The sequence below is a fragment of the Carassius carassius genome, chromosome 43 (genome assembly GCF_963082965.1).
Source record: "Carassius carassius chromosome 43, fCarCar2.1, whole genome shotgun sequence".
In the NCBI taxonomy this organism is placed as follows: Eukaryota; Metazoa; Chordata; class Actinopteri; order Cypriniformes; family Cyprinidae; genus Carassius; species Carassius carassius.
The window spans coordinates 8,075,723-8,098,407 of record NC_081797.1 but is presented as its reverse complement, the minus strand read 5'-3'; the positions used below and the strand labels follow the sequence as shown (position 1 = coordinate 8,098,407).

The following is a 22,685-nucleotide window of genomic DNA, read 5'->3' as shown; positions in this document are numbered from 1 at the left end:
GAAATCTGTAGTACCTGGAGGATTTTTGTCAAGAAAAGTGGTGCCGCTTCAGTAATACAAAGATGGAACATACAGTATAGAGAACCAGTGGTATGTTAACTTTTGGATAGGATAATTTGTGTAAATATAGTTTTTGTTTTGTCTTGTGAAATTTAAATTTTTATTGTACTTCACCAGAAGAGGTAAACAAAATGTTGTTTTCTAACATTTGGTCATTAACTGATCCATAACTAACATAATATTTAACGAAACGGTCAGTCAGGATAACATTCTGGATTGCAAAAAAAGAAAAACTAATTGCTAAAGTGTCCCCCATGTATGATTTCCCAGTGAAAGAAAGTTTTCTCTTGTGGTAAAAACACACGCAATCAGCTAGTCCTTTGATAATTCTGCAGGTAGCCATAGGAACTTCTCATTAAAAGAGGCAGTTAAAGAGGTGTTATAAGTAAACAGCATGATAGGCAGGCCTAATGAAGAAAATTTGTTAGATAATCGTTGGAAAGTATTCTCTTGTATTACTATGATATCGTGGGAAAGCTCCTCTCAGGGAGAAAGAGATAGAGGGAGAACAGTCACGACACCGGCGCGCTGCTGGCGCTCTCCGTGGTTCTGAAGATAAGAGTGGGTGTATAACTTGCCTGTTTCGGTTGGGTTTTATATCCTCCTGAGACTCAGCAATTCATTTTTGTTCACTGTAGTGGACATAAGTTGTTTGTTAATATTGCTAAGACCGTATATATATCACAGTTTGAAGTGTTTAATATGAAATCTTGTTTTTTTCTTTCAAATGTAATATTATAATGATATGATATAGCAAACAGCAGGGAAAATACAATCTTAAATGTAATTAATACAGTGCAACTAACAAGAAAATAAATTGGGTTATCAAATGTTAAAAGAGAGGTGAAAATTACTCCCATATCATTTATTGTTGATGTTAAAGGCAACAAAACTGATGCAACTGTATGGTATTTCATCCGTACATCTGGTATTTTTGCACATATGGCAAACCTTGTTTTTATTTGATTGCTGGGTCTCAGGAGGTTAAGAAGTTTAAATATCCAATATAACGTGTATTCTTTCCACAAAGTAGATGCCAGATCACTTGCTTTATGAATCTAACAACTCTTTGAACAAACCAAGATGTGAATATACAATACAGCCTATCTCTGAGGACACAGATGTTAGCATTAATCAGAGGGACATCTAATTGAATCACTGCACAGCTGTGAAAACAGCAATACAAGTGAAAATGCAATAGCAAAAAGAAAAATGTTGTCTTGGATCTGTCATTATCTTGCTGACTTAAGTGTATATGGCGTATATGCAGACAGCAGTAGCCTTGTATGAGCATGGGACATCTCACATGGGCTTACATGGTTATGTGATTAGTGGTCCTGTATTGGCTTTCTATGAGTCCTGCATCCCACATGTCAAAACTAATTCGCTTGCATTTCTGCCGGAGGCCTATGAGATGTATTGTGCAACGGCGCGAGGCACACAGAACGGAAACGGTTAATGCGGAAAGATCAAAGACGTGGAAACATCACAGGACAGATTTAATCACGTGTCTTCCCCCGGGTTGAATTTATATTCGTTTCTTTAACAATGCACACAGTTCTGTTTCGTGGTTGAATACTTCTTGTTTTTGCCTTTTCACGTGTCGAGATCAGGGACGCGTCTGTCTAAAGAAATTATGGCGTTGTGGCTCACTTGGCCTAAATATCTCACATACAATGCTAATTAGAATTCATGCCAGGAAAAGTCAGACTCCCGCAAAGCAGGCAGAAAGTCTGTTTGGATCGGCTCTTCCATGAATTATTAATCTCTTGTCTTTTTCACAAAGTCAGCAATTGCACCTCAGAGTAATTGTTGCGTGCGTGTGACTGCAGGCCAGACTCTCGCGGAGTACACATCTGTTGGCCATGCTTAAATCCAGGACAGTGCACTTCTTAGAATAAAACAGGTGTTTGTATCCATAGATGGACTAAAGAGATCTCTTATCTGTAACCTACTGTAAGATAAACCATCATTTGGGCATTCATCATAGCTTTGGAAATAACAAGCACTTCATGTGGCATGCCAGAGGCGACTCTTCCCTGATGCAAACCGCATACTTTTATTGCATTGTCAGTCTTACATAAACAATGCCATAAAAGTGTTGTTTATTCAGGCAATGTGTTATGTATATGGGGCAATGGTATTTGCGACAACGCCCCATAATACAAAATAAAGCCACACTTAAAACCAAATCTCCCTGTAAGCCTAGATAGACTAGCAGGCTGTTATCCGTTTAAGGGGATTTCGGTTTGACTTTTTTTTCTTTTCAACGCTATGTAGGTGATGTCTTTGAGAAATAAATAGTCCCATTTTAGAATTATAAACAATATAACCATCTGAACCACATAACTAATGAGATTGTTAATTTTTGTTGTCAAGCTAGATTGGTATCTCTATTTGCTTTTGAGCAAGGCAGAATGCCACTTTTCGGAAGCCAAACTGATCAGCATTTGAGTTTTAGTCATGCAACAGTGCTGGGAATTGCTGTATATAAGCCACAGAGTGGACATGATGACAATACTGTTGGCCTGTCTGACTAATCATTAGAGTTACGTCAGAAACTGAAATCAGAGCAGCCGTAAAAGCAAACGTTGTCCGTATCCTGTACAATGCCATTTACTGTAGTCAAGTAATCCCAAAGGTGCTGACTGAGGGGTAAAACATGACAAGACATGTTATTGAATCAAAGATTAATGCATGTGATGTAACGGTAATAGATTTGAAATATCACATAAAAGGATGTATTCGCAGCAAGCTTAGAAATGTCATTTTATATTTAGAACAAAGGTGTGTTTATGATATTGCATACTTTGAGAATCTCTCCAAGAAGCCAGCGGAAACTAACTTGCCCTTTTCAAACCTGTCCTCTTTAGTGTGATGGGGGAATTCAGGTCATAATGTGAACAGATGCTTTAGTGTGTTGCAGCTGTAGTGTACTCAATGAGAGCTGATAATGCCACTGTAACCTCTTTGTGGCCCTATTAACCTCCTCCTGTATTGTCTCTCCCTTATCTGGCTCATTTTCTTTATTTTTTTTTCTTGTCAATCTCTGTCTTCTCATACTGCTTACTGTGGTCATGATTAAGTGGCCCAGATTAAGTAAACACCATTAGCGAGTCAGCCAGCCAATCAGAGTGGCGAGCACTGAGTCTCCAGTGACACGCTGACCTGCTGCCAGAGTCTGTGTGTGTTTCCACAGCAACTTGCTGTAAAAGACACACAGGCAACACTTCCATAATGCAGGGAGATTGGGAGAATGAAACAAAGAGAGACACAGGTTATGCTGCTCCAAAAATAGGTACACCAGAATCAACACTTTCTTCAACTTAAGAACAGTCAAATGGGTGCTGATTTTACTTTATTGACACAATATCTTTAGGGTGTTTGAAGTTGCATACCTTTAGAACTATGGGACAAAAAAATCTATATATGAGTATATCATAGCCACATGAGTCCCTATACGCACTCCTACTCTACCTGTTTAATTAAAGGGACAGTTCATCCAAAACGAAACACTTCTTTTACTCATTCTTATGTCATTTCAAACCTGGTTGACTTATACAAAAGAATGTTATGAAATATATTTCAGTGTATTTTGGCCATACAATGATTGTCAGTGTGGTCCAGTATAGTTTTGGACCCCAGTGACTTTCTTCTGCAGGTTTCAGATTAAATGAGGGTGAAAAAACTATCTCTATCCCTTTAATAGCTGTGGTTCCAATGTTACCTTCCTATCATGCATTAAAATGGAATCTTTACCAGTAAGGGTGATGAAATGAGATTTAATTACAAAAAGGTACAGATGTGAGGGTTCAGCTCAGGCGACTTTGGACAAGTATGCATTTACTTTTCAGGACTGCAATTTTTAATGAATATTTACTGACAGAAAAATCCTTTTTCTTGGCCAGTTAGAGATGTTAATATTAACAGATGTTAAGTCAAATTATGCTACTGTGGTGGTTTTAGTTGTTACAAGTAAGTAAGTTAGGCCATTGGTCTTTGTCAGTTATCTGGCCATCTTGCCAGAGTCAAGTTATCTGCCAAGAGTTCTTGACTTTTGTTTTGGTAATCTTAGTTTGTAATATCTCCAGAACACTGGACCGGAGACTTTGTTACAGCTCAAATAGGCTGTTCCAGGATTTTGTCAAGGGATTTTGCAAGACCTGTAGGTTAACTGGTATCTGTCATTCTTTCTCTCTCTCTGTCTTTCACTGCCTTTCTAGATGTCCAATTGGCCTTAATTTGAGTCTCCAAATTGATCTCCTCAGCAGCATGTAGAGGAAAATAAATAAAAAATAATAATAATGGTGAAAGGTCCAAAAATGGAAATCACAAGGTATTCTAGAAATCTCTTTGTGCTGTAAGAGTGTGTTTGTGTTTGCCATTAAAGGGAGGTTTTACATTTACTTACCTCCATGTCATTCCAAACCGGTATGACTCTTTCTTCTGTGGAACACACAAGTAAATAGTATGAAGAACACTGGGGTCCAATGTTAGGGTGTTCCACAGAAGAAAGACAGTCATACATGTTTGTAACAACAAGAGAGTGAGTAAATTATGACAACATTTTCAGTTTGGAGTGAACCCTTTAAGTGTCTTATTGCAGAGGTGTCAGCAATCTTTTTACAAACTGTAATTCTTTACAAAATTAACTTAAGACTCTTACCTCCATCAGAGTATGTCTCTGTTCCATATCCATCTTGTAGGCCATTGTTCCATGTACCCTCGTATTTGCCACTGGTTCCTGTGCTTTCCCGCACACCATAGCGTCCCTTAAATCCATGTGTCCACTCGCCTTTATAAACCCACTTGCCCTTGTTTTCAACTCCAATTCCATGGCGCTTACCTTGCGCCCATGTCCCCTGATAGGTGTTCCCACTGGGCCAGGTATAGATGCCCACCACCTCAAATCCATGGCTCCAAGAGCCTGCGTACTCGCCTTGGCCCTTGGGTCCTGTGCAGATGCCATGGCCATGGGCCTTTCCCTCTTCCCACCCTCCACAGTATGATCCCCCATCATCAAAGTTGAACCTGCCCCCAGTGGACATGCATGAAATAGGTTTTGGCAAATACCCCAAATCTCAAAAAAATAAAAAAAAGGAAAAGGAAAAAAAAGGAAGTAAGACCCAAACAAAATCAGGTTTGGAAATGGGGCTGGGGTGTTGGTGGAATGCTGGGGAAGGAAAAGACCTGTATACGCTCCCTTTTTAGTTGCCTAAAAAACAATGCAAAAAGTTAAAAGAAAAAAGAGGAGCCCTCCCGGGCAGTAGTCCCCTCCTGTCAAACTAGGCAGGAGCAGCTTGAGCACTCTCAGACCATCCTCCTCCAGGAGTGAAGCTTTTTATTCACAAATTGCTTGCTTTCCTGCAGTTGCTTCTCAGTGATGAAAGTGGGACCACGCCAGCCATGCACCTTGTTCTGTCATTACCAACGCGGCAACAATTCTCTTGATTCTGGTGCTCTGGCCCTTTCCTCGTTCCTGCCTCCACAAAGGGCCCCTGTGCCAGCACACACCTACCCTAACTCCCGCTCACCCAATCTGGGGCTTTGAGCTGTTTCACTTCCCCTCCCAGTTGCTGAAACCACCAGGCTCCCACCTAGAAACCTGCGAGTCTTCAGAGTGACGGCCGATGGATGAAGCAGGCAGGTAGCATTTACAGTTGCATCCTTTCTGCCAAGAGTTCACTTACTGTTGTACCAAATCCAGCCGACATACTGATGCCACACAGGGACACAGAGTGCAAGAGAAACCAGAAAAAAGAGTGATGGATTCTGCAAGCTTCAGTCTCCGTCAGCTAGCAGCAATGCAGTCTCTATCCACCGACAATCACATGCATATATACACACGCTCTCCCCAGCACAGGATGAGCGTGAAGCTTGACCACAAACAAACTGATGTGATTAATTCCTTATCTGGGCTCTGTTTTGTCACTGTCTCTGCTTTCCTCTCAGCTCTCTTTTCAGGTCTGTATAAAAATCCTGTGCCCCGGTTCGCTTGCAGGTGGGAAAACCAAATTCATTGTTCCTGATTTACCTTCTTCTGCTCTTCTTTGACTCATTCACGTTGTTGGAATGATTTTCGTGTAACGCTAATTGTCTTTTTCTCCATCGTCATCTTATTCCCCCATATGCTTGGATGTCTCTCTCTCTCTCTTACACTGGTGTCTCTCAAATCTGCTCATTAGAGGCGGACTGTTCCAACGCAGCCAACTCCCCCTCCCCCTTTCACATGCTCTCTCTCCCTTGCTCTCCCTTCATTTAAAGAGACATGCACTGTGTTAATACTTAGCGCTCTCTCTCTCTCTCTATCCACCTCAGGGAGCAAAGATTGCTTTTCCTTAATTGCCCGGCTTAGTCCTTCCCCTACCCTCCCATTGCTCTGCCTTCATAGAATAATTAGAGCATTTGTCAGTTAATAATATGGCTTGAGATGGTGCATTAAATATCTTTGTTGCAGGTGAGATAATATAAAATCTGCTCTTTTGACCTAGGCACTTGATCATTCCTACTGTTCTTCACTGGATTCCGTGATATCTATAAGGCACAAAAAGCATCTTTTACTGTAGTGGCTAATGTGATTCATTGTAACATTCAAGTATGTTATAATTGAAGACATATCACTTCATACAACACTGTAACAGATTGCTGAGAACATCACGCAATTCTTCATGTCTTGGTTTATAATGGCTTGTACAGTGTTTGTCCTTCCTTCTCAAACAGTGGTATCTGGTAAAAATGCACATTAGGATGCAAGAGGATACATTTAAGACATTCAAATACAGTATATATATGTGTGTGTGTGTATATATATATATATATATATATACAGTACAGACCAAAAGTTTGGAAAAATTACTATTTTTAAAGTTTTTGAAAGAAATTTCTTCTGCTCATCAAGCCTGCATTTATTTGATCAAAAATACAGAAAAAACTGTAATATTGTGAAATATTATTACAACTTGAAATAATAGTTTTCTATTTGAATATACTTTAAAAAAAATAATGTATTCCTGTGATGCAAAGCTGAATTTTCAGCATCATTACTCCAGCCTTCAGTGTCACATGTAACATCCAGTCTATCACATGATCATTTAGAAATCATTCTAATATTCTGATTTATTATGAGTGTTGGAAACAGTTCTGCTGTCTAATATATTTGATGAATAAAAGGTTAAAAAGAACTGCATTTACTTTTTATTCATCAAAGTATCTATTAAGCAGCAGAACTGTTTCCAACTTTGATAATGAATCATCATATTAGAATGATTTCTAAAGGATCATGTGATAATGATCCTAAAAATTCAGCTTTGCATCACAGAAATAAATGATAATTTAAAGTATAATAAATTTAAAAACGATTATTTTAAATTGTAATAATATATCACAATATTACATTTTTTTCTGTATTTTTGATCAAATAAATGCAGACTTGATGAGCAGAAGAAACTTCTTTCAAAAACAGAATCGGTATTGAAAAAAAAAAAAAAGTGAAAAAAAAGTGACGTGAAATTCAGCCAAGTATGTTGACCCATACTCAGAATTTGTGCTCTGATTTTAACCCATCAAAAGTGCACACACACACAGCAGTTAACACACACAAACCGTGAACACAAACCCGGAGCAGTGGGCAGCCATTTATGCTGCGGCACCCGGGGAGCAGTTGGGGGTTCGGTACCTTGCTCAAGGGCACCTCAGTCGTGGTATTGCCAGCCCGAGATTTGAACCCACAACCCTAGGGTTAGGAGTCAAGCTCTCTAACCATTAGGCCACGACTTCCCCTCGACGTCATTTACAAAATCGATAAATCAAAAAAATTTTGCCCATCCCTTATCTTTTCAGAATTACAGTTTTTGCACGGTTGTTCTTACTAACAGTCACAATTTATTTGACAATCAGACTTAAAAAAGAAAACTATTGCCTTGTTAACCGTTAAAATAACAGAGAGCACATAGAGATATGAATTATAATTAATTATATGTAATTGAATAGGCTTTATTTTGTTCTAATAGGGCCACAAAATTGTTAAAGGGCGGCTGATGACATTTTGAATAAGTAATTGTGTGGTTTCCACTGTACCATGTAGAATTTGATGCAGACACACTATTGCTGTGGCTGGTTGAGACCTGAGGAGCATTACCATGAGTTTAAGCCCAGAGACGCAACATCAGACTTGTTAGCAAAACAGGCCGTGATGACTCACGCACCCCTGCAGCACAACTGAAAGAATCAAGGCTGTTATTGAAAATGTGGAGAGTTATTAAATTAGCTTTCTTTAACTGTTTAACCACAGGGCACCAATAGAAGAAAGAGGGACATTTGCAAACTCAGGACAAAACTCACTATTTTTGACCCGTTTAGCTTGACCTTACCACTAAGGTACCACTGAAAATATATATTACACTAAATTACAAATAACACTCTTACTTGATGCTGTAAATTATATTAAAAGTCACTTCAAGCATTTCATGATCAATCATTGCTATTAATTCTAAATACTTCAGTACTCGTGCCCAACCTTAGTTTGCCCATCCTAAACTATTAATCTTAAATCTGTCTTAATTTAATTAATTAATTAATTTATGCACCCCACCAGTTGGACTAGTGGATTCATATATTTTCAAAGCTTTATCTCTGAACACCTACCACTTTTGCTCGAGCATCAAAATTATTTATAAATTTCAGTCAAAACTCACAGTGAGAGCCAGTAGCTCCCTCTAGTGTTTATTTATAATCAGCAAGTTTCATTTGCCAACACTGTACATTTATTAGGTTATACTTAAGTTTACTCATCTTACAGTAGGATATTTTCATATTTTCTGTCAGTGGTTCTTAATCAGGTGTCATGAACTAAAAAAATTTTTTTTGTGCATCATGCGTTAATCTGTAAATGTTTGTTTATAAATATACTATTATTCATCATTTATTTGTTTTGTTTTTTCATATTTTTTTTTTAAATACAAATTAACCTTAATGTTAATTAATAGAACTTTGAATGTTAAAAGTGTTCAGTAGAAATTAACATGTACCTAGTTTAATACTAAATGCAATAAAAGTATTGTTCCTTTGCTTTATAATACCAAATACAAGTACAAAAACGCTGGGAAATCTGCAATCCATTGAAAACTAGTCTAAAATGCAGAATATCGTTTAGCAGCGTTTATGGTCTTTAAGATCAACCGCTGCATGTTCTATTTGTAATCGACGCAGGTAATTGTATTTTCCAGACAAATATGACAAAGAGGAAATTATTTGAGAAAATATGAATCCATTAGATTGGATTAGAATATTTAGAAGACTTGGGTCCCGATTGAGCCCTTGGGCGACTGGCGCCATCTTCGGGAAAGCTGACGTAATAAAATGACAAAACCAGAGGTTTCCAATATTTACCTAACTTACCAGCCAAAGACAAACTTCAAAAGGGGGTTTCCTGTACTACCACCACCAGAGTAATAATTCATACTATTTTATACAATTTAAATAAACTTACCTCAAGTTTAAAAATTCATTTACTAGCGTATGTTAAGTTAATGTAACCTATCGCTTTAAATCATACAATAGGCTATTTTACAGTCTACATCAAATATGACCGCAGGCGCTTGAGAGATACACAAGAATGTCGCTTTGACCAATCACAGCGCATATGTATTATGCAGAATATGATAACTGACAAGCTGTTCATCCAATAAAATTCACTGTGGGTGGGGTTTGCGTGAAGTTCGGGATAGTCAACTACACTCAGTTTGCCTTACTCGACTTCACAACAGGATAATGATAGGCAAATAAACCGTTGATTAATTCACTCGGGTGAATGCAAATAAAGCAGCGTATAAAGTTAAGTAAAAAACGTTAACGTTACTTCAGCGTCCGACGAAGGAATATATGGTTATATTGACATCCATTCGACCAGCCAAACTGTTAAAATTGGGGAGTTTTCTACTCAAAATATTTATTGCCCGACGACGTTTCCTTTGTGTGTGTACGGGAATTGCGATAGTTTCATCTGGACAAATCGGTCTAATGGATAGAAGATCTGAAAGAAATGTACTTGTTTTATAACGTGTCCTGGAGTCTATTGAATAACTGGCTGACGTGGGGATCACGAAGGGGTGCTGGCCGAAAAAGGAGAGACTCGGGCGGGCAGAGGGGCTGCGCAGCCGCGCGTCTGGGATTAACGTACAGTAAACACAATATGTTTCTTCAATATCCTAATAGGCTTTAATGAGATAATGCAATCTCAGGCATATAAAACACGAAGGAAACTAACGTTATGTAGTATGTCTTCTTTGAGGGGTTCTGAGACGCTCAGACTGACCACTGCCTATAAATTCATGGATGTTTACGTCAGTGAATGATTTGGAAGTTTGTAAAGTTTATAAAGGCCACAAATACCTGCTGTATTAACTTTGTTTTTAATATCGGATGCATGTTATGAGTGCTGTCTAAGATGGTTGAGAACAGATGCTTTGTTCAGAGAGAGGAGGTTTACCGCTGGTTCTCCGCGTTGAGTTCGGCGCAGAGGGCTGAGTTCCTCTGCGGCCTTTTGGACCTCTGCGTTCCCATTGAGCTGCGCTTCCTCGGCTCATGTTTGGAAGACCTTGCGCGGAAAGACTACCACTCTCTTAGGGATGCAGAAATCAAAGCCAACAACCCAGCTGACCTCGCCAACCTGACCAACATCACGGATGAGGTCGTGAGGAGCAAGCTGCTCGTCTCTCTCGCGCTCCTCATATCGGACAACCGCGTAGCGGCGGGAGTTTTGTTTAGGACCCTCACTCACATAGACACCATCATTAATAACTACGGACTTCAGCTTAACGATGGCCAGACGGGAGAGCAGTTTCTGCTCCTCTTCACCATGGCTTCGAACCATCCCGCCTTTAGTTTTCATCAAAAGCAGGTGCTGAGGCAAGAGTTGACACAGATCCAGGAGATCCTTCAGGTGACAGTTGGTGAGGCGCAGTCGACGTCACACGGGGGCGGGGCCAGCGCTGCTGCGCTCCCAAACGAGAGCGCGACCCCGACCTTCTCTTCCCACATCACAACATCCACCTTCAGCTCCTGCCAGGTCGGATGTCCATGCTGCAAGGTGAGAATTATTTCAAATCGGAATACAATTCACTCTATTTTCTAAATGCAGTTTTATGTTTCACCCATGTTCTTTTTTTATTTTCTTTTATTTTTTGATCTCATAATGTTGAAGCAAAATAATCATAACTGCATCTTCTGGTGAACATATCAGACCCCTCTCTGATGACATATTCCAATCTGATGTCTTCTCCAATCATTTATTCAATTTAAACCCCGCCCCTAATCCGTCTTCTCTTTTGAGTGCAACGCCCACATCGCAAAATCCAATCAACAATGGAAGTGTAGAACCAGTTTTCTGTGCTGCATTGCTTCTTTTTCAATATCTGTTACATTTGGATATAAATTAAAATGAAAATTTATGCATTCAGCAGACACTTTTATCCAAAGCAACTTACAGTGCATTCAGGGTAACATTTTTTACCTAACATGTGTTGCCTGGGAATCAAACCCACAACCTTTTCCACTGTTAATGCAATACTTTACCACTGAGCCGAGTGGTTGGTTCTCAGCTAACAGGGAATATTCTCAGAACTTCTGTTTTATCACATCTTCAAAGTGGTTGGTGCAAAGAGAGGGGAGCTTCAAAAGACGGGATTTGAACTCGGGTGTTAGAGAGCACAGTTGCACTGTGTGTCAGTGCACTAACCATGAGGCTACTGTTGCCAACTGGGACAAATACATTTATCCAAAGCAGCATGGACTGTCCCCTCAGTGCAACCTGGGGTTAAGTGTTTTAGTTCAGCAATGCTGATGGTTCATAGATCACTCCTTGGGGGTTTTGAAGCCTCAACCTTTTGCTTACTAGCCTTGATCTGTAAGTACTAAGCCATACACCCCAAGATACACAAGTCAAACCTGATTTATTCAACAGTATCTATGGGGAGCACCAGGAGTAATGAACTGGGGTCATCTGGCACAGGCAAGCAATTCATGAGAAGTCACATGACTCAGAACTGAGGAGTGTTTACTATCTTTTTGAATCTGTTCCATACTCTCCTGGGGGTTCAGGAGGGATCTCAACAAATCAATGCCTTTACTGTAACATAAGACTCACACTTGCACTTGTTTAAACCCAGTGTGTAATGTTGAATTACAAACATATAATTATGCTGTAACTCAAAAATGTCAGCTTGGTGAGTCAACAAATGTGCTTTGAAAACAGTGACAGAAGCAGCAAGACATTTGTTCTTACAATAACAAAACCCTTTCATTATAGAATATGATATTATGCAGCAGTTCTTGAATAAATAGATGTCAAAATCACATTATATTTGCTGACATGGTGCACACAAAGTTCTGAAGAGTATTGCATTGCACAGCTGCTACAAAATTTCTGTTTATTTGCTCTTAGCTGGTGTCATTCAATCCACTTCACAAAACTAGGATGTGTGAAATTTTCTTGCATTTTGTCTTCTTGTTCGTGACATGTCTATGCATGAATTACGAATGGCATGGCAACTACGGAGATAATGTCGCAATGAAAGGAACCACACCACTGTTCTTCGTAATTCGTGTTGAGGTTTGATAGACAAATCTAGAAAATATGCTCTTTGTCAATTTGGGTAAGGAACCTGATTGGAAACCTAACCAAAATCTGTGGTAAAATTCCCTCACTAGCTATCTACAATACCTTATGTTTTTAAAATGTTTTTGAAAGAAGGCTGTTATGCTCACCAAGGCTGTATTTATTTGATTTAAAATACAATATAAAACATTAATATTGTGAAATAGTATTGCAATTTATAAGAGGAACTGCTTTGTATTTGAATGTATTTTAAATTGTAATTTATTATTGGAATGTCAAAGCTGAATTTTAGGCAGCCATTACTTCATTCTTCAGTGTCACATAATCTTTCAGAAATTATATTATTATTATTTTTTTTGGTTACCATTACCAAAAACCGTTACCATTACCGTTACCAGCAATTACTGTGATTAGAGGGATTTGAGGATACCTGATATCAATTTCTGTAATTACTAAAATAAAGGATTGTTGTGAAGTAAAAACAAAAAGGCAGAAATCTTTGTCTGTGTACAATCCAAAACAAAACTCCACCAAAATGCAGAAAGTTGATGAAATGCGCTAAAACACTTCATGATGTATGTTTAATATATTTATTGCTGATTCCTTGTGTTGTCAGATGTAAATCTCATTCGTACTCCATGGTGTTATCTGTACAGACATGGGCTCATAACATTCACACATGCTGCCGAAACGTGTGCTTGAATGGGTGTAGTGGGAAAGTACCCGGTGAAGGCAGAGAAGGCCGTTCCATTTAGTGATTTGTTGATTTTGGCTTTCATGAACTGAAGCTCAGCACATTTCTCCATGCTTAAATCAGCCCTCTGTGTAACTCTCCTGTGATTCATCAGGAAGCTCGACTGCTTGCTTTTTCAAGAGGCCTAGGCCCTTTACACTAGCCTAAACATCAACAAAAACACATGCTGTTTTGTCTCAAGCATTTTATTTGATGCTTTGATTCTAATCACTAACAATTGTTTGAATTAAATTACAGATAGTGCTGCTTAAAATTTTTGAATTTAAAATATTTTTATCTGGGTGCTACTGACTTAGTATTTTCTTTCCACACTATGAATGTCCAGGTCTACCATAAGGCTGTTTACCTTCATAAACACACACACACACACACACACACACACACACACACACACACACACACACACACACACACACACACACACACACACACACACACATATATATTACAACCAGCTTAATATGTTCTTTAATTCAACAGCTACAGCTATGTTTCAAGATTCCTGATGGATAAAATCAAGTTATTTTTTGTATTTTTCCCTAAATTACAGTACTGTATATGATTGTGAAAGTAAAATGAAGGCCATATCACACTGACTTTGAACTGACACGAAAACAGCTATTCAGATAGTTCTTAAAAATGCAGCTGATTTGCTTTTCTCATCTTGCTCTTCTTTGTCTACTAAGAATGGATTTACCCAGCTGTACTTTTCCAAGGACTTATTTCCTTTGTGTTGTGATCCACACTTCAGCTGAATCTTCAAAAGAAGGGCATGTTTTTTAAAGAGAGGAAGAGAGCAACAGAGATTTGGCAGTGTGGGATGTGGATGTGGCAGCGGTGGACTGTACAGCAGCCCTAATTGGTTTCAGAGCTGACTTTTACTAGCTGCTGTGCTTAGCATATGTGGTACCGGCCTTTTTTGCTCCTACTCTGTTTTAGCAAGCTGGAAGATGTGACCTCAGAGCAAAAAGAAGGAGGAGGAGCTGAAGTATTTAACTATTGAACCTGTCGATCAAAATGGGGATTTTTGGTTTGTAATTTAATTATCTGACGAATCACAGCTAAAAAGTCAAATATATTTGCATTTACATGTTATTTAATTCTTAGATGTGCTACTCTAAAGTGATGAAAAATTACACAATGCAAGACACGTGTGCACGAAGTTGACCAGGATGACTAATTATAGAACACTCATCTATTACCAGGAAGTTCATGACTCATTTTTATGCAAGACTGAGACAGTTGTTTTGATTCATTGAGCATCAAGATTTTACCAAACACGGTAACAAAACTGTGTAGTGCCTGTTCTTAGTACAAACTTTTTTATTATTTTTTGTAAGGTGTATGGAAGCTTCCTTCTGCTTCAGAGTGAAAAAATAAGTTTTATATAACAACCACAACTTCTCGTAATTATACATATACTGGTGACACATCTTGCAATTGTGATTCAGTTTGTCTTAATCGCAAATTTGTATCTCAAAGAGTGATTTTACATCGTATAATTAAAATGTATTTTTTTATGCATTTATTTAGTTTAAATCTCTTTATTTCAATTTTTTTAATTATATACTATTATTTGTATATTTTAATTTCCTATATTTTTTTTTATGAAAATGTAATTCTTAAATTTAATTCTTAAGATTATTTTATCTCTCCTTTTTATCTTTTTTTTTTTTAACTCCGAGACAGAAATTAAATGTTTCTGTAAATGTTTTCAGATGTAGTTTCTTTTAAAAACTCAGTAAGCTTGTCTTTTTAATTTAAAGTGTTGCATTTCTAAATCTCGCTCGATATTGAATGATTCCATGCTCTCTTCAGCCAGTGATTCAATCACATTGTGGTTGGCACAAACCATGTGTATTCTTTTTGCAAGTAACCTCTATTATGTAATACAAAATAAAGGCCTGTTCACACCGAGGACGATAACTATAAAGATAAAGATATAGTTCTAAAAATTGTTCTCAACATTAAAGAATAGCAGAGTCCACACCACAGTTATAATAATAAAGGCACAGAGAAACGATATTGTCGGAATCATTTTCAGAACAATTATTTTCCAGCTGATGAATGATAAAAATATGGACAGCCAATCAGAATCAAGCCTGCTATAATGAGCTCAAGAATTTAAAGCGGCAGATGAGTGTGTGCTTACAATGATATCATCTGCTGGTGGACGCTAATATAGTTATCTTTTTATTTATCGTCTTTGGTATGAAAGTGCCTTTAACCAATAGAATCCATATGGAGTGATCTAAAAAAGCAGGCTGGTGTGCTGTCAGATTAAATTAAATAAGTGTAACAACTGTGACTGGACAAAATACACTTGTCCACTTTTAATTCTAACGTATATTTGAACTTTGACCTCTTTTTCCAGAACGTGCAACAGGAGGTCACAGGAGGTCAGACGGATGAAGGCTTGGGTCCTGAGGTCACGCTGCCAAGTCAATTACTCTCGTGTCAGGAAATGCCGCTCAAAGTGCATGTCGAAAAACCCTGCAAAGGTGAGTTCCACAACTTTGGATCCACAAACACACTCTGTGATGTTATTTGCAAAACAGGGTCAGTCATCCTATGGTCTTAATGCTGGAACTTGGCAAAAAAAAAAAAAAAGACAGATTCTAATACAGAAGCTGGAACAAGAATGCACACGCTGAAATCTTTTAAACCAAATCTTTTAATTCATGTGAGAGAGCTGGTGGAAGATATTGTCTCCCCTCTCCTCAGGTCTGTTCCAGCAGAGGAGGATAAATTAATCAGAGCGACAGTTAGCTTGCAGAAATACTTTAGTTGGTAATCCAGGGGACTCTTTCATAAAACAAACTGACCAAATAAGCCAGGTTTTAGTCTTGACTTATTTTCATCTGATTTGGTTCAAAATAAGTCAGACTAAGTGAAATAAGCCTGGCTTATTTGGTGAAACTTGTTTTATGAAACAGGCCCCAGGATCCAATAGAAGTGTGGTTTTGGTGGACCATCCACCAAACTTGCTGTTATTTTTGTTTTCATTTTAATTTTTAGTAAACTTGCTGTGTTTTTATAATTTTTTTTTCTTTAGTATTTTCAAACATATTTTAGTAATTTTTAATATAATTCAGATCATTTATTTCAGTGCAAATTTCTAATTTTCAAAATTTTTAAATATATATATTTTAATATTTTATTGCAGATTTATTTAAATGACTGGAAATTGTTTATAATACTTTAAGATTCAGTTAACAATAACATATAGCATATAAGGATAACATAACGCTTATGTTATTTTTATGTTTCCAGATTTCTTTTTAATTTTTAGTAATTTTGCTATGTGGGTTTGTAATTTTTTGTTTGTTATAAATTTATTTCAATATTGCCTTTTCTATTTGTTTTTTAGTTTGAATTAAAAAAAATTTTTAATTTTGAACTTATTTTAGTAGTTTTGAATAATTTTCAGGTCCTTTATTTTAGTGCAATATTTCAACTGTTCATTTTTTAAAATTATTTTTTATATTTTATTTCAGCTTTATTTCAATTACTGCAAATTATTCATAATACTTTTATTTTTAGTAAGCAATAATATATGGCATATAGGGGTTTGATTTGAGTGTTAAGCATATAAAATTATAGAATGTGGGAAGATGAAAGGGGAAAAAAACACATGAAATATGAAATTTTGCTTGGGTGACCTGCAAGCATTTTCAATGTAACAAAAACTGTGTTGTTGAAAGGTTTAGACAAAATGGTTTGTAGCCAAATTATTTTGTCTAAAACAAGGCCACATTCATTTTAAAACCATAAACCAATGTTTAATGCATCAGTCATAATAACTAAATATGTTGTCGTTTTTTTTTGGTTTGCACGTTGTCTTGACAACTTGGTTCAACGATTTCAGGCAAGACCTGAGAAAGACAATTTACATACTTATTTGTTATTTTCCATAGTCATATAATTTGATGGGTGAGGCTTTTGGCAGAAATCAAGTGTGGGGTTTTGTTTTGCCAAGCGCAGCATCCTTCACACTAAACAATGGCTCTAAGATTGTACCAGGTGCACAAACTGGATTAAATCGATACCCACACACAGATCAACAAAGACTGAATATGCAATATCACACAAGCAAGAGTGCTATTGTACTAAATAAAAAGAGAAAACTTTGAATAATATTGAGTAACTTACATTGCTGACAGACTATGAACAGCTGTTTTGTTTATTTTTGCCTTGCTAACAAATATACTCTGATTATGATTTTGCAATTTGTAATTTTTTCAAGCATGCACCCGATTCGCTTCAAGTGTTTTAACATCTGATCTGAAATGCAGTATGTTTTTCTGTTTTCATTAAAATCAAACTGCATTCTACATGAAATCCGGGCATTATGTTTCTCATATCCGGTTGAAGACTGATCCTTGCTGCAGGTTTAATGGATTTTTATTTATGAGATTTTTGATCACTTGCTGTTGCACTCTGTGTGAACTCTGTGTATTATTGTGGACAGACTGTAAATACAGGGTTCATATAAGTCCCCAGAGTTTGCATTCTCAACTAGTGGAACATGAGAGAGTTTGCCTCAGGCTTGATGGAAAATCTTGGCCAGGCACTTTTCCAGTGTATTTCTTGGTTTGTGTGTAAGTGAAAGACTGTACTTTTCTATTTTAATCCTTAGGAGAACATTAGAGACACAACCTACTATATCTTACCCAGACTCGCATGTCCACACAAGTTTTGCTCAGGATGTGTGTGCTGTCATTTCATGAGTTACGCTCTGTAGTGAGCACAACTCTGTATTTTTGGTCCTGTTTTTTCTTGCTGTTGGCTCAGGCAGCAATAGCACCAGATGTCACATTCACACACTGAGTCCACAAACTGCTCGTTTATCAGAAAGACGTGCATTTCAGAGTGTCATGCACATTCTCTGTTTATTGCAGTGTTTTATTCCTGTATAATCAGCATTCTGTATTTCTACATTTTTTTTAAATTTTTTTTTTTTTACATTTTTTATATTATATTATATTAAGTGAAAAGTAAATTTGTGTGTATATATATATATATATATATATATATATATCGCTGGTAAGCGATTAAAATTTGTAATCTAATTAATCATTACATGATGTGGTGATAAATTAATCGCATATCAAAATTGGCTGAGAAATTTCTCCCAAAAGTTCAATTAAAGTCATTGTTTTGTAAAGCATGAAACAAAAAGTAGATTCAGCAAGAAATATTTTGTTTAATGAAATTATATTCTTTTGGAACATGAGGGTGAGTAAATGATGAAACCATTGTCATTTTTAATAATTTATTTGATTTATTATATTATTATTACTATGGAAATATGAAATTATTTATTTAATGAAATTTTACTCTAATTAAAACTGACAGTAGGTTGTGGTAAATATCTTAATGATTAAAGGGGTCATATGATGCTTTTTTTAAAGATCATTATTTTGTGTGTATTTGGTGTAACAGAATATGTTGACATGCTTTAATGTTCCAAAGACACATTATATTTCAAATACTGTACATTATTGTAGGTCCTCTATGCCCCGCTTCTCTCAAACGTCTCATTTTCTACAAAGTCCCTCCTTCTGACAAGCACAGTCTGCTCTGATTGGCCAACTGACCCAGTGCATTGTGATTGGCCGAATACCGCAAGCACTCGTCAGAAATGTAACGCCCCTTTCCATAATCGCAAGCTTCATCTTTCAAAATAAATTTAAAACAGTTAATAATGTCCTTAGTTTTACCATCAATTCAAGCCGAAAGAGGAACAGAGTGGAGTGACAGACACAGTGATGAAGCTTGTATGTGTTTGCAGTACACAAGCCACGGACAGCTGACTCCACTGTGTGACCACACTCTCTCTTTCTCTCCCTCTCTCTCTTTCTCTCCCTCTCTCTCTCTCTCTCTCTCTCTCTCTCCCTCTCTCTCTCTCTCTCTCTCTCTCCCTCTTTCTCTCTCTCTCTCACACACACACAGACACACATGCGTGATGTGCAAAAATCTGCATTTGAACATTCAATAGCAAATACTTAAACTAAAAATAAAACATACTTACAGTAGATGATTCAGAAACTGCAGATTGTTGTAGCAAAGTGAGATTAACCTCCTCTCCTAGGTTTACGAAACAGTCGTCTATGAAATACGTTGCTGTTTAGTTGTAAGTAATCTTAAAGATTCCTAAATGCATCTATTTGCGGAAGGCAATATAAAGTGCTTTTGCTTTCGCCAAACATCTCAGCATCTACCTGACATGGCTGCTTCAACACTAACTGCGGCTACTGAAACCATGCTTCTTTTTCTTTACGTGAACATTGGTGGCATTACGCAAATATTTCCACACAGTGATGTAGACATGTGGGGGCGTGTTTGAATGAGACGTTTTTGGGGGGCTTGGCAGACTCTTAACTTTGATAAAGAATATCTCTTTTATTTGAGACTTTTGTCTTTGCAACTTTACAGATCTTCATGCACCAAGAGCTTGTAACAATCTAAAGAAAAAAGGAAACTTGAAATCGCATCATGTGACCCTTTTAAGTCATTAAGTCATTTATTTATTAATTTGATTCGTTCAAATGGCTGATTCATTCAGGCGTGAAGTTAATGGTTCTTTATGAATGGTCCATTGAATCATTAGAGCAGATGACTCCTTATGCTTTCGAATCGCTCTTGCGGTACTCTGATGTTACACACAGATCGATCTGTGCAGCACTGCTTCAAATCCAACGCGCCTATGGCCAATGGTTCAGTGCGCCTAATGGTTCACCAAATTAATTCAAAACATCCATTAAGAAATGAAATGCCACTGTGTGTTGCTTGGAGACAAATGGTTCTGCTTTGTCTTTATATTTTAGTTGGCAAAATTGAGCAAAACAGACCACATTGTGTCTAAATTAACACAATATTAACATCTTACTGAACTTTTGTATAAGATCAGTATCACATTTGCACTTGTGTGATAAGCCTATTGCTTGTGCGATATTGCTGAACTATATGATGTAAAGTTGATATAAAAACTCAATCAGGTGCAATTTTTGTCTTATATCTTGAGTTTTAGGGAAAATCTAACTACATCCTCTAGGCTCCATCACACAGTGAGTTGTTGCTGTGCCACATATTTGACATCAATCAACTGTATGAAATGTCGGATGACCACATAGGTTTGGAGCGGGGCTAGTGTGTTAAATGTGTTAATAATTTTATATCGTAATTAATTTGTCTAATTAACGCGTTAAATTACCTGCCCTAATATGCAGGTGCTGGTCATATAATTAGAATATCATCAAAAAGTTGATTTATTATTTTACTAATTCCATTCAAAAAGTGAAACTTTTATATTATATTCATTCATTACACACAGACTGATATATTTCAAATGTTTATTTACTCTAATTTCGGTGCTTGTAACTGACAACTAAGGAAAATCCCAAATTCAGTATCTCAGAAAATTAGATTATAACTTAAGACCAATACAAAGAAAGGATTTTTTGAAATCTTGGCCAACTGAAAAGTATGAACATGAAAAGTATAAGCATGTACAGCACTCAATACTTAGTTGGGTTTCCTTTTGCCTGAATTACTGCAGCAATGCGGCGTTGCATGGAGTCTATCAGTCTGTGGCACTGTTCAGGTGTTATGAGAGCCCAGGTTGCTCTGATAGTGGCCTTCATCTCTTCTGCATTATTGGGTCTGGCATATCACATCTTCCTCTTCCCAATACCCCATAGATTTTCTATGGGGTTAAGGTCAGGTGAGTTTGCTGGCCAATTAAGAACAGGGATACCATGGTCCTTAAACCAGGTACTGGTAGCTTTGGCACTGTGTGCAGGTGCCAAGTCCTGTTGTAAAATTAAATCTGCATCTCCATAAAGTTAGTCAGCAGCATGAAGCATGAAGTGCTCTAAAACTTCCTGGTTGCGTTGTCCTTGGACCTCAGAAAACACAGTGGACAAACACCAGCAGATGACATGGCACCCCAAACCATCACTGACTGTGGAAACTTTACACTGGACCTCAAGCAACATGGATTGTGTGCCTCTCCTCTCTTCCTCCAGACTCTGGGACCCTGATTTCCAAAGGAAATGCAAAATGTACTTTCATTAGAGAACATAACTTTGGACCACTCAGCAGCAGTCCAGTCATTTTTGTCTTTAGCCCAGACGAGACGCTTCTGATGCTGTCTGGTGTTCAAGAGTGGCTTGACACAAAGAATGAAACAGCTGAAACCCATGTCTTGCATACATCTGTGCGTAGTGGTTCTTGAAGCACTGACTCCAGCTGCAGTCCACTCTTTGTGAATCTCCTCCACATTTTTGAATGGGTTTTGTTTCACAATCCTCTCCAGGGTGCCTATTGATTGTACACTTTTTCTACCACATATATCCTTCCCTTCGCCTCTGTTAATATGCTTGGACGCAGAGCTCTGTGAACAACCAGCCTCTCTTGCAATGACCTTTTGTGTCTTGCCCTCCTTGTGCAAGGTGTCAATGGTTGTCTTTTGGACAACTGTCAAGTCAGCAGTCTTCCCCATGATTGTGTAGCCTACAGAACTAGACTGAGAGACCATTTAAAGGCTTTGCAGGTGTTTTGAGTTAATTAGCTGATTAGAGTGTGGCACCAGGTGTCCTCAATATTTAACTTTTCACAATAATTTTCTAATTTTCTGAGATACGGAATTTGGGATTTTCCTTAGTTGTCAGTTATAAGCATCAAAATTAAAAGAAATAAACATTTGAAATATATCAGTCTGTGTGAAATGAATGAATATAATATACAAGTTTCACTTGAATTAGTTAAATAAATCAACTTTTTGATTATATTGTAATTATTTGACTAGCACCTGTGCGTATATATATATATATATATATATATATATATATATATATATATATATGTATGCACAGATTCAGTGATAGAATAAGATGCCTGCAGCTAAAGATATGGTTAGTTGTGTATATATTCTTATGACCTCAGCAGTGGGGGTCGAATTGCTCCATTCATTGCATGTCTGTACCATAACATAATGGAAATGTGTATTCAGGCAGGGTTTTGTGCTCAGTGGGTGTGCTGGAGGTGCTGGCCATTCGAATCAAGTGCTGTTTGACTGTACGTAGCAGGTTGGACAGACTGTTGTTTTGTCTGCTGGTAATTTAATGCTTCTCCACTACATTACCTCACAGGCTTCACCGCATGCCTTTAGCACGAGCTTTAGCCCTCCGTCAACACTCTCACATACACACATGCATTCATTAGCAAAATAAATCACAAGGCTCCATTTTCACA

The 22,685-nt window shown here is 37.4% G+C and overlaps 2 protein-coding genes across 2 annotated transcripts in view; one reads left to right on the top strand and one right to left on the bottom strand.

Annotated features, from left to right (window-relative positions):
* Positions 1-6,606, bottom strand: part of LOC132125019 (junctophilin-3-like) — a 32,523-nt gene extending 25,917 nt beyond the window's left edge. The window contains exon 1 of the mRNA XM_059536223.1: positions 4,727-6,606. Within this exon, the coding sequence (XP_059392206.1) occupies positions 4,727-5,108 (382 nt within the window). The 5' untranslated portion in view covers positions 5,109-6,606. The remainder of the gene's footprint in view (positions 1-4,726) is intronic.
* A 3,165-nt stretch (positions 6,607-9,771) lies between these two features.
* LOC132125361 (zinc finger CCHC domain-containing protein 14-like) overlaps positions 9,772-22,685 on the top strand; it is a 34,383-nt gene continuing 21,469 nt past the window's right edge. Inside the window, exons 1-2 of the mRNA XM_059536734.1 lie at positions 9,772-11,146; positions 15,802-15,928. Of these exons, the coding sequence (XP_059392717.1) occupies positions 10,505-11,146; positions 15,802-15,928 (769 nt within the window). The 5' untranslated portion in view covers positions 9,772-10,504. The remainder of the gene's footprint in view (positions 11,147-15,801; positions 15,929-22,685) is intronic.